A 12015-nucleotide genomic window follows, 5' to 3' on the forward strand; every position below is an offset into this window, starting at 1 on the left:
GCGAAACAGAGAAAATAGTCTGTGAGATACGAAAGAAAAAAACCCCTCGCGAAAGAAGGCCTCGATAATTAAAATTAAATAAAATTGACAATTTCCTCCCAATCTCACAGTTAATCCCGAGTAACAGTGGCAGTAACAGTCTCAGTGACGCGATCTGTCACCGTCGTAGTCTTTGCCTCGGTCTCAGTCTCAGTGATTGTGACAAAGCCAAACGGCGTAATCGGATTCACAGTAAGTATTCCTTTGCCTGGTTTGGATATCGTGGTAGCGAGATCGGCATCCGCGATAGACGGGGGATCTGCTGCATGTGTAGTTTCCGCCGATCGTGTAGCAGTCGACCCATGAACGGGAAGGGTCTTCGTGGAAGTGACCTGTGCTGTCACTTTAGGGGTTGTCTCGCGTGGAACAGTCTCACTTAAGGACGGCGACAACGGAGGAGATGACGACGTTGTCGAATAAACAGTTACTAAAACAACACTTGTGGAAGTGACACGGACTGTCACTGTAGAAGCAATTTCACTGGACGGCAACAAAGGAGATGACGATGTTGTTGAGTAGACTGTCACTGGAACAACACTTGTAGAAGTGACATGGACTGTCGCTGTAGAAGCAAGCTCGCCTGAGGACGGCAACAACAAAGACAGGGAAGAAGATAACGAAGTAGTTGGGTAAACTGTAAGAGGAACAACACTCGTGGAAGTGACGTGAGCTGTCACCACAGGAGCAATCTCTCCTGAGGAGGACAACAACAACAAAGACGAAGAAGGAAGCGATGGTGCTGTCGACTTGACGGACAAAGGTACACCTGAAGTTGCATTGACACGGCCGGTTTCTATAGGCGCTGCATTCACACCCGGAGCGCTCCCAGTTGGGGCCAGCAAGACCGAAGAAGCAGGTGATGATGTTAGGTAAACAGTAACCTGAACGACCGACGTTGCAGTGGAATGGATGGTCACAAATTTCAAAGACGTAGTTGTTGGTTCAACAGACGGTTTTGCCGACGACACTGTTGAGTTGTTGACACTGGCTGCATGGTGAACAACGCTTGTCGAAAAGGGACTTGATGCTCCTTTAGTCACATAGACGATCACAGGCTCGGTTACGGTCACAACTGGCTTGGATCCTGACGTGGGAGGCTGTACTAGTGTAGATTTTGCCTGCGTAGAATGCGCTAGGTGGATGGGATTGGAGGCCGGGATCATGGGTGTGGGTGTGGAAGAATTCCTACTGCTTGCTCCTCCTGGAGGTGCAATAGCACCCAGAGCTGGGTTGCTAGTTGTGGGAACTGCGGGCACTGGTACTATCGATGGCTGTATGGTCGTAGGGGGCGAGATTGGCTGTGCGGTCGTGGCAGCTCTTATGCCGTTTGCTCCACCTAGAAGCCTAGTCGATGAAGATTGGATTGCGCTCGGTATCACCAAGGGATCGAGGGAGGGTGCTGTGTTTGACATATACATAGGGACTATATAGACAGGTAAGAAACTAGTTGAACGCAGCACTCCTGGGTTTGTGGATGTGGACCAGTTCACGAATACCCGACTCGCAGTGGACGAATGAGAGGTGGTGGTTGGCTTCTGAGTCGTCGTTGGCTTCTGAGTGGTGGTGGGCTTATGAGTCGTCGTTGGCTTCTGAGTCGCTGTTGGTTTCTGAGAGGTCGTTGGCTTTTGAGTCGTCGTTGGCTTCTGAGTCGTTGTTGGCTTCTGAGAGGTCGTTGGCTTCTGAGAGGTCGTTGGCTTCTGAGAGGTCGTTGGCTTTTGAGTCGTTGTTGACGCATGTGATGTAACTGGCTTCTGAGTGGTGGTTAGTTTAGCACATCAATGGCTTAGAAAAGGGCAAAATTACTATTGGCTCGTCGTACGTAAACGGTATCTGGGTAGGCGCCGAAATAGGTCCCGCAACAGGCGTGATTTCGGTGATACCGCCAGCTTCACGCCGTTCGATATCCGGCGATAGGGGAGAAGAAGTCGGCTCAGGTGCCTCCAATGGCTGAGATAGCAAGCGAGATATCGGACCAGCCGAAGCCATCCATGGCAAAAGAAGGAGCAAAAAGAACTGGAAGCGATACATCCTGATTTAGAAACGAGAGTGTTGGAAGTGATCGCCAGGACACAACTTCGAAAGCGAAAGTAGGACGGTAAGAAAATTGGGCGCTCAGACAGAGATATAATAGATCGCCCGAATAAGATGGAGACAATCACACGTATAGAAAAGCATGGCCAAAGAAAATATTGTGAAAATAATGTGCATACAAGTCCTGGGAGGCGTCTTGATGGCTTGCAAATGAAAGAATGGCTGGATCACTAGGGACCACAAAAGCAAAGGGAAACAAAAGAATGGGGCAAGATGAAGCAAAATGAGACTTTAACAGGAAAGAGATATTTCTTTCAAACACCTATCGAGGATCCTAGTTGGTATATTTGCATTTTGGGGTTTCATAGGCCGAGTTGGGCTTAGGGCTTCCTGTCAGCCACCCATTGTTCCTGACCTTGAAAGTTTTCCCCATAAAATCTACAGTAACCCAATACTATTAGTCCCAGGGGGAACCGCCATTGCCAGGGGCTCTTTGTGAGACGGAATCCATGCTAGAAATAGATCGCGCGACAAAGAGACGTTGCAGTAGGCGCCCAGGTCTATGACGCGTGGTGATTGGCCAGCTGCAGGCGCAGGACCACTTTATTATTTTATTGAAGATTACATGTTGACATATGGACTGAGTATATTTGTAGACAGAGAGTGTCTGGCCAATTCATTTGCTACGTGTATGGGCGCGTAAGTTGAGATATAATTACGGTGGCTTGGTTACTTCGGTGATCATATACTTTGGCAAGATTGTTCGTCACCTTTCATTCAACTTGTCACTCTGCTATATTGTAAATGAGTCAGACTATGAAGTCTTAACTGTGAAAGTCCCACCAATGCCCTCGAATGGCGAGATTTGGCCAAGAGGGTTCTTTGAGTCTCCATAATAACGCATCCGATAGGTCCCAGCCTGCAGGGGGGACGCTGTGTCGACACTATAATACTCATTTTCAATCTCCCATTGAATTGTCACCTCACTGTGGCCAAGAATTTCATTGGTCCGCTTCCATGTAAAGACCAAATTCCAGTCGCGGTCATTGCGCACGACCTCCCATACACCAGAATCGCTTTTTCTTTCAACTGCAGCGTAGGTCGATTCGAGATGTAGATTGTTGCGAGGATTAGCGCCCACAAAGGTCGTCTTGACAATATCTCCAGGTCCATAGGGTCCAGCCCCTGGGTTTGAGATCACGTTTCCGAAGCGCTTGCCAACGGGCGCTCCGTCATACACAACCCCCGCAACGAAGCTCAATGAACGGTTGGTGTTAATTGGTGGGGTAGGGCCGGGTTTGATGTCTGGAAGTTTGGCAACTTGCGATGAACTTCCCAAATATGGCAGGTAGGTGAGGGTCAGGTTGACATAGGCCGCCAGTGTATTTGGGCCGTAGAGTGTGGACGCGCCCTCGTAGCGCTGAACGCCGTACTCTTCCTCGGTTGTCACGTAGTGAGCGTAACTGTTTGATGGGGCTCCTAGTACCACTAGAGGGTCGGAAACAGAAAGGCGATCCTTTGCTCCTTTCGCAATAGCCTCCTTCCAGCGTCGCCCAGACATCGTGGTAGCTTCGCTGGTGGAAATAACGAGGAACAGCTGACCCACTCGCAAGACCTGGATGTCAACAATGTCCGCGGCCCATGCATAAGGTTCAGTCAGAGTGCCGATATCCAATAGCACGTTCTTGGGGCTTTGGCATTGCTGCTGCTGTTTGCTTGGCTGGTGGATAACTGCACGCGCAACTTGCCATAGAGGGTTGCGTCCAGCTGGACCGGTAGCATTCTGGGTAAAGTCAAAGGCACCGGGTCCGTCCGTAGTTCCAGCGGCAAACGAGTACCCCATAGCCGCAGAACAAGTCGTCAGCGTACTAGAGTTGAACGGCGAGCGGAAAGTGTAGCCGTTCATGTCTTGGTATACATGGAAAGCCTTCACTGCCGAACTTCCAGTGATTTTGATAGGGGTGGTGTCCATTTCTTCGTAAAGCTTCTTTGCCGCTGAGTACTGGCGGCGTCCAATCTCAAAGCAACTCTTCGCTCCGTTGTCCTTCTCACGGAAGAAGGGTCCTCGACCATGGCAATCCTCGTTTTTGCCACCGCAAGTGCTATCTTCGTATCGACACTTCTCTCCAGAGCCGTCTTCGCACCAGGCCCCCAGGATATTAGGGGAGGTGTCCCCGACATTAGCTTGAGAGAATCCAATAACGGCGTCGTCAGCGAACCTCGCATCGCCCTCAACGCTGCGCTCGAAGAGGTAAGCTGCGACACCTTTGTTATCGCCACTGACTAGACTGTTGTTGTTGTACAGAGATGTGCCATGAACAGGGAACCATGTTAGGACGGCCGTTGTTTTGTCATCAGATTCGCGATCAAACCGAATGAGCGAGAGCGATTTTTCAACATTGGCAGAATACCGCGCTCGTTCTTCCTTGGGGTTATGATCGTATGAAAAAGGACTGCGATTGATATTGGTGTCTTGCAAGTCGATGGATCCAAAAGAGAGTCGACCCGGCTCCAAGTTCTCATGGGCACGGATGATTGACAGAATCGTGCCGTCGACAATGGCTTGATAACTTTGCTTGTTGAAACCCAATGCCGGGATCTGAGGCAGCAAGTAGTTCATCCACGCTCCAGGCCCGGAGTGCGAATGTGTCCCCGTCATTGCGACGTTGTGTTCGCCGTACCTTGCATACTTCCCACCGAGCGCAGTGAGACCCTCCAGAACACCATGTCGCACGGCCGTGTCACCCGTAAGTGTATCGAGAACCAGGTACACAAAAGTATCATCAGGCTTGTTTGGGTCTGCGAAGATGAAGGCGCGAGAATACAGTCTCTGTTTTAGACCAGTGCCTAGTTGGTCCAAACTAGCATATCCAGCGAGAGCAAGCTCCACAACGGGCCTAGTAATCATATTAACCAATTTAGTACATAGATATGTCAAAAATGAAGCATAAACATACCCAGTTACATCTGCCTTGCCCGCTCCGACCAAAAAGATATCATCAGCTGCCGCCGCATTTGCTCGGCTTTTCCACTGGTTGAAGTTGGAACTAAAGCTAGGCAAAGGCGCCTGCGACTGGACATCGAGCTTGAATACCGCAATCAGCTGCAAAAACACCAGCGTCCCAAGAGCCACCCCAGCAAGGGTAACACCCAAGCGAAAGTTAGCCATTATTGAGAGGGTTTGCTAATATATATAGAGTTATGATATCAGCAGCAAAGGCGCGCTGAGTGACTGTAGCCCTGGAAAAGTCGAAATCCCCTCGGGAGATACGGGTTCTTATACAAGTGCACTAGTAAGGGATATAGTGGGAAGAGGAACGAGCTACCTGCGAGTACATGAGATCATTGCTCAAGTACCTCAAGGTCGGGAACGAAGCTGAGCATTAGTGTATATGGAGTACTTAGTAAGTGACATTCGCCTAAGCGATGTACAAGTTGGGATCGTCATCTATTGAATCCCGCACACCCAAAAGGGAATAGACTTTCGCTGCACTCCCCCCGCACGGGAGAGATGTGCTGGAGTGGCTGCACAGCTGAAGACTGAATTGCCTTGGTTTTGAGCCAGTCAGCGAGCTGGGAACTTGTGTTAGATATCAGGCACCTCGGGTAAGACCAGTTCGAACTGGATAGGATCATCGTTGAAGTCGGGAGCATCTTAGAGAGCAGTGCCATTCGTCCAAATATTTCCCCGGACTCCCAGACCCTGGTTTTTGCTGCAGCCACATATATAATGTATCCCATGACTCGAATGCAGATGTGAGCACAATCACATTAGATTGATTGATTACATTACAAATTAGGTATACTGTTCGCCTTGTTTTGTTTCTGCCTCGGTGCATATAAAAGTCAAGGTCACGTGGCTGATATTAGCTGAGTCAGCTGCGCTCATCTCGCCGCCTTTGTCACCGCCTTCATATAGCAATGGTTCGCAGATTAATCTACTGGTCTTGGTCTTGACATCCATACAAGAACATCACTCCAAAATGCCGTTAATCAACGAATCGCATGACTCGCTGCCATGTATGTACCAAGGGTGGATAGGATACATGCATTTAGAGCCCAAATTACTAACATTCTAAGATATTGACGCGGCGCCCACTGCGTCCGCGCGAGCGCAAGCGCAGCAGCTCATCAACGCAGAGCTATCCCCGGAGCACGTCTCTACAATGCACCCCTGGATCCCGGAAGCACCAGAACCTAAATTTTCTCAATTCATGCAACAAGAGCTCTCGCGCAAAGCGCAAGGAGCACCTCTCACAGGCGGTATCGATCTATCCCGTTACGAAGCACCAGAGGCCCCGACTCGCACATCAGACACCGAGACGCCCGATTTAGCCAAATCAAGCCAGATTTTGCAGCAAGCATATGTGTCATGCTCATACTTGTCCGAGCGCAACAAGAGCCTGGGTCTGCTGGAAGAGTATGGCAAAAACGCTTGGCTGGTTGGCAATTCGCAGCTTGAGGAAGTTCTCGGTTCTCTTGAGAAGGAGTTGGCAGAGACGAAGGAGGCTTCTGAGGAGGTGAACAAGCAGAGAAAAATTGCACAGGAGGTGAGCCAGGGTGAGCTAGTCAGTCTGGAAGAGACGTGGAAGCGTGGTCCTGAGGCGATTCTTAACGTTGAGCTGGCATCTGAGGGTTTGCGCAGGCAGAATCTTGACTATAGACGCCAAGTGGCTCAGCAGCAAGCTCGCTAAGGGAGAACTTTCGTCTTGTTTGTGTACTATCTTTCTGAGAAATGAAAGCTTGTCATTCTAGCGACCTTCTGCTGGCTGAGGGATTCATGTTCTTGGTCACACAGTCTGCTTGGTGGAACACTTGCATGGTGGAGTGCCATGTGTGCGACTTGAGGGTGCGCTTGTTCCTTCGTCCGTGAACATTTTGGGCAACGGCCTATGTGTGTCGCTCTTGCTTTTACGCCGAGGACTTATTCTCGCCCACACGGCTTTTTCGAACAGCGGGCTCTCGTTGTGCCATTTCCCACAACTGCTGGCCTCGGGTTACGACTTCCTATGGGGTATATCCTCGTACCAAATTCCAACAAAAAAAGCCTTTGCACCCAAATGAAGATTGGGGAGGAATGAGACCCTTATATGGCCGGGTACTGCTGGTCGGCTCCGGCTATTCCAAGTTGCAGAAGATCCATTGAATGATATCTCCTATCAGAGCCCTTTAATCAAGATACGGTTCCATTTCACGCCATAACGTGTTCAATTTAGAAACTCCTAAAAACAAGTAAAGATTGAATTGCCCGCTAAATTTTGCTTATGAAAGAAAATGGCTACTCTACTCAAATCAAGTAGACTCAAACTCAAATCACAATACTCTCGGCGCAACCACACCAACCCCATCCGAAAACTTCACGGGACTCAAAGCCATCCTCTTCCCCACGACCTCAACCCCATTCCCCTCGGCATTCGTATTCCAATCCACAAGTCGCCGACACAGACCATCAAGAGTGTTCAGAGGCGGGTTATATCCTAACCCACCCATCTCAGGCGCCAGCTTCGCGCGCGAATCATCAGCAAACACATGAACATTGACAATGGAAAACACCGACGGCTGAAGCTGCGCAATATCTCCCGACAACTTCGGCAACCAAGAGAGATATTTGTACTGCAAGAAAGCATACATCTCAACAAAATACGCCATCACCAACAACGGCGCGGGCGGGACCTCCGAAAATGAAACTCGCGTTTTGGACAACGTCGTGAGCAACGTGTACAGATCACCAAACGAGATTGCCGGGTTGGGATCGCTAACAATGAACGCCTGGCCACCTGTGTTCGGGAGCTCCGAGCCAGGCTCGCTCTGCTGGATCAAACGCTGTTCGTACAAGAGGTGTGCGAGTGAGACGTTTTCGGCGTGCACGAAACTCTGCAGGACTGGGCGAGCCCAGGTCGGACTGCCTCCTTTGCGAAGGTAAAGACCCGTGATGACATTGTTCTCTTGGCCGCCTGTGCCATAGACGCCGTTTGTAGGGCGGATGCAGCCGGTGCGGAAATTTGTTACTGGGTCATCTGCTGCGCGGACGAGGCGCTCTGCGTCGGTTTTGGTTACGGCGTAGTTGCTGAAGAATTGGTCGTGGGATTCGGGTAGTTTGGTGCTGTCGCTGACTACTTGGACTACGCGCTTGGGCTGCGTCTCCCACGGCGCGATCCAGAAAGTTGGCTGGTGCAGGGCAATGGAGCCTGAGGATGTCCAGATGAAGGCTGTGGCGCCGGCAGCTTTTGCGGCGTTCAGGACGTTCCGTGTGCCGTCGATGTTGACTTTGCTGCTGAGTGGTAGGAAGCATTTGAGTCGGTCTTGGGGTCGGATTATGGCTGCAGTGTGGTAGACTGTCAAGGGAAGGTTGGAGATATTGGCATCCCATGGCTCTTCGAAGGCTGTTGTTACAGCGAGCTCGTCGGTGATGTTGGTTTTAGTCCAGCTCACGCCTTTGTTGAGGAGGTCCTGCTCTGGGGAGTTTAGATCTAGAATTCGAATGGCCTTGGGGTCTTCACCCCGTGCGAGGAGATGCGAGACTATCCAAGCGCCGACTAGACCTATAGTTTGGGGAGTCAGTAGAAGTATATGAAAAGCGACCTGTATCTATACGTACCAGTTCCGCCTACGATCACATATCGTCGGGATTGTTTTGGAGGCAGGCTCTTGGTCACATCGATGGGGTTTTCCAGGCTCTTTCTATAGGCTGCTTTGATTTGTTCGATTGTCCACCGATGAGGTGATAGTTTCTGTGCCTCTTCGGGGACTACTTTCATAGCAGAGTTAACATGCCACATGTAGAGAGCGAACAGTCCAGCCAGGCCGGCTGCTAAAAGCAACGCCATGGTAATTGGACAGTTACAGAATACTTTTTCCAAGGTTGCAATCCCAGGGTCTAAAAGGTTACAAGGGAGAGTACACAAAGTTTGCTTGTTTGAAGGTCTAGATTTAAAGCAACATGTTTCAGTCGACATGAAACATATCAGATCATATCTCGGTTGGTCGCTTACGGTCGCTTAGACCTTCGCTCGGCTAAGCGAGCCTGAGCTCCCCCTTGCAGCCAGAGCGCTTCAGCAAACAGTGAAATTGTCAAACAAATTCTGTTTGTCAAGACATATTTTGTTTAAAAAAAATATATATATATATAGATTTGAAGTAGGGTTGGCTATATATGCCTTATTATGCATGGATCTGGTATTAACCTATGGCATCGGAGATTTCGGTTTTATAGATCACCTATATTGTACATATGACCGGAATCGGAACATTTCGTTACATAAGTAGAAGTTCCAGCCCTGGAGAGCCCTTTGAGAAAACTTCATCTCCTTTAATGAGAAATACAATACACTCTCGGGCCTAAAGTATTCGGCAAACCGGCACACTGCCCAGGCTGGAACCCACATGTTTTTCGGGCCTCAGCCATGTGGGGAGAGTTGGGTACAGATAACTTCTGTTTTATGGAGACACTTCTTTGCCCATGGGGAAATCATGCCAAGGGTTCGTAGAGGGGAATCTGATTGACTATAATAGCTTCGCTCAAGGGGAATGCTTTATGTTCCATCTTCTGGCTCCAGCCCTACGAGCTCTGCAAGCCCTTTCAAGCCCTGTAAGCCCAGCTCGTTCTCGTCAAGTATGCTTATCACAGGCTCTCGGCCCCACCCTGGAAAACTCCGAGTTTCAAGTGATTTCGACACCTTCGACGTGTAATTTATATCAGTTGGAAGGAGCCTGTTGATACTTAAACCTCCCGGTCTCGGGATTTAGGCATACGTGATAACTTATCTCTATAGAGGAATCGAGAACGACATACTTGACTACATTACTACAACCTAATCTCGGAACTAAGATCAGCAAGCAGACCTTTTACTCCTATTTCCCCTATTTTATTCACCACAGCCCCTCACACTGGAGTAGCTTGCTCGTTTGATCTCCGGTATACACCCAAGTTAGCTCCCCGAATCTTGGTTCACTGTTTCAAAGACCCTCCAAACTTCTGGGGATGGCAGCCCAATGTCCCAATTCGGAGGGCCAAGATAAATGGCCCGAAAATACAGAGAGGGTGTCCCAGGATACAGACTCTATCGAGTCTATTTCCACGGTAGACACACATACCGACCGCGATGCACTAGGAAAGACATTGACAGCTCGCGCCTCGCGAACCTCGCACATGTCACTGTCGGAACGAGTGACGACAATCGCAACTAATGCCACCGCCGATCCCGACTATGAGGTCGATTGGGATGGTGACGATGACCCTGATAACCCCAAAAACTGGACCCTCAAGTATAAGGCCATGTGCATCGTGTTTCTGTCATGGAACACTCTCATCGTGTAAGTTTATATCTCTAGTTTATAACACACGATATTCTCTGGCTAACACATTCGGAAGCGTGTTGTATTCAACTTCTTATACATCAGGACTTACATTGATCGCCGAGGAATTCGGCCAGTCCCAGACTATCGTCACCCTCGGCTTGACCTTCTATCTGTTTGGTCTTGCCATCGGGTCCATGTTCATGGCCCCGTTGAGCGAGGTATACGGGCGGAAACCTGTCTGTGTAATTTGTCTAGCCGTGTTCACAGTCTTGATCATCCCCTGCGCGCTCGCAAAGTCCGTCACGGCCCTGATCGTCATTCGCTTTATTGCTGCTTTCTTTGGCAGTGTCATGATCTCTACCGCGCCCGGTATGGTGGCTGACTTGGTGAACGATGAGCACCGTGCTTTGGCGATTTCTGTTTGGAGTCTTGGACCACTCAATGGACCAGGTTTGTCCTTCGCTTCTATCGCTTCTATTTTTTTTCTGATAGTTCATTTCTAACAGGATATAGTCATCGGTCCTGTTATCGGAGGTTTTGTCACTCAATATCTTGGCTGGCGCTGGATGTGCTGGATCGCCCTCATACTCTCCGCTGTTGCTTTGGTCTTTGCTATAATTCTTAAAGAAACATACGCACCAACCCTTCTCCAAAAGAAAGCAGCCAAACTCCGCAAGGAGAGTGGCGAGTCCCGCTGGTGGAGTCGCTACGATCAAAAGGCGAGCCTTCCTGAGGTCCTCAAACTGAACCTCAGCCGGCCATTTGTAATGGCAGTCACGGAGCCAATCTGGTAGGCTCCTTACACTTATACATTCCACGCCCGCAAAACATGAAACTAACACTCTCTCCAGCATCTTCTGGAACATCTACATCGCAATCATCTACGGAATCCTGTACCTATGCTTCGTAGCCTACCCAATCGTCTTCCGAGACATCCGCGGATGGCAACTGGGCGTGTCCGGACTCGCCTTCTTAGGCATCGGGATCGGCGTCATTATCACAATCGCCTGCGAACCTTTAGTCCGCCGGTTGATCAACAGTCACGCCAAAGACCCCGAGACCGGTAAACCATACCCAGAAGCAATGGTCTCGTTTGTCTGTATCTGCGCAGCGATGATCCCCGTCGGTGAGCTCTGGTTCGCATGGACATGCTCCCCAGCCTCAATCCACTGGATCGTGCCCCTGCTCGCGGGTATCCCGTTCGGTGCGGGAAATACCGGTGTCTTCATCTATGCATCCAACTACCTGACCCACAGCTACGGCATGTATGCTGCTTCTGCTTTGGCGGGCAACTCGGTGATTCGGAGTATTCTCGGTGGTGTTCTCCCACTTGCTGGCTCTTCTATGTATGCCAGTCTGGGGCCGAATTGGGCAGGCACTCTGCTGGGGGTGTTGGAGGTTGTTATTGTGCCGATTCCCTTTGTGTTTTACAAGTATGGGCATAAGATTCGCATGAGAAGTCCCCTCATTCTGCGCATGCAGGAGGAGAAGATGAAGTTGGAGGGGAAGCGGGCTAGGAGGCAGCTTCAGCTCCAGCAGGCGAATCAGTCAGATGAGAAGACGGCGGAAGAGGTGGTTTAGGGTTGCTTTTTACGAATCTTTTGTCTGATGTTTCGATTCACGTCTTGATACCCGTCGCCTTGTATC

General features: G+C 49.9%; 5 protein-coding genes across 5 annotated transcripts; 2 read left to right on the forward strand and 3 right to left on the reverse strand.

The window, feature by feature from the left end:
• Positions 1–110: 110 nt before the first annotated feature.
• On the reverse strand, positions 111–2067 carry N7517_003104 (uncharacterized protein; the record flags this gene model as incomplete). The annotated part of the gene is made up of 2 exons (XM_056720834.1): positions 111–1790; positions 1843–2067. 2 exons carry the CDS (start codon positions 2065–2067, stop codon positions 111–113), a joined length of 1905 nt encoding a protein of 634 aa, XP_056584969.1.
• Positions 2068–2884: 817 nt separating this feature from the next.
• N7517_003105 (neutral/alkaline ceramidase) lies at positions 2885–5239 on the reverse strand (the record flags this gene model as incomplete). Its single annotated transcript, XM_056720835.1, has 2 exons — positions 2885–4967; positions 5028–5239. The coding sequence occupies 2 exons, from the start codon at positions 5237–5239 to the stop codon at positions 2885–2887; spliced, it is 2295 nt and encodes a 764-aa protein (XP_056584970.1).
• Positions 5240–6053: 814 nt separating this feature from the next.
• On the forward strand, positions 6054–6764 carry N7517_003106 (pre-mRNA-splicing factor SPF27 family protein; the record flags this gene model as incomplete). Its single annotated transcript, XM_056720836.1, has 2 exons — positions 6054–6090; positions 6151–6764. The coding sequence occupies 2 exons, from the start codon at positions 6054–6056 to the stop codon at positions 6762–6764; spliced, it is 651 nt and encodes a 216-aa protein (XP_056584971.1).
• Positions 6765–7383: 619 nt separating this feature from the next.
• N7517_003107 (putative 3-beta hydroxysteroid dehydrogenase/isomerase family protein) lies at positions 7384–8897 on the reverse strand (the record flags this gene model as incomplete). Its single annotated transcript, XM_056720837.1, has 2 exons — positions 7384–8612; positions 8669–8897. The coding sequence occupies 2 exons, from the start codon at positions 8895–8897 to the stop codon at positions 7384–7386; spliced, it is 1458 nt and encodes a 485-aa protein (XP_056584972.1).
• Positions 8898–10051: 1154 nt separating this feature from the next.
• N7517_003108 (MFS transporter) lies at positions 10052–11949 on the forward strand (the record flags this gene model as incomplete). Its single annotated transcript, XM_056720838.1, has 4 exons — positions 10052–10383; positions 10442–10818; positions 10882–11158; positions 11220–11949. 4 exons carry the CDS (start codon positions 10052–10054, stop codon positions 11947–11949), a joined length of 1716 nt encoding a protein of 571 aa, XP_056584973.1.
• Between the last annotated feature and the right edge of the window lie 66 nt (positions 11950–12015).

This window comes from Penicillium concentricum, assembly GCF_028827145.1.
Source record: "Penicillium concentricum strain IBT 3081 chromosome Unknown utg000001l_segment0_segment0, whole genome shotgun sequence".
NCBI lineage: Eukaryota > Fungi > Ascomycota > Eurotiomycetes > Eurotiales > Aspergillaceae > Penicillium > Penicillium concentricum.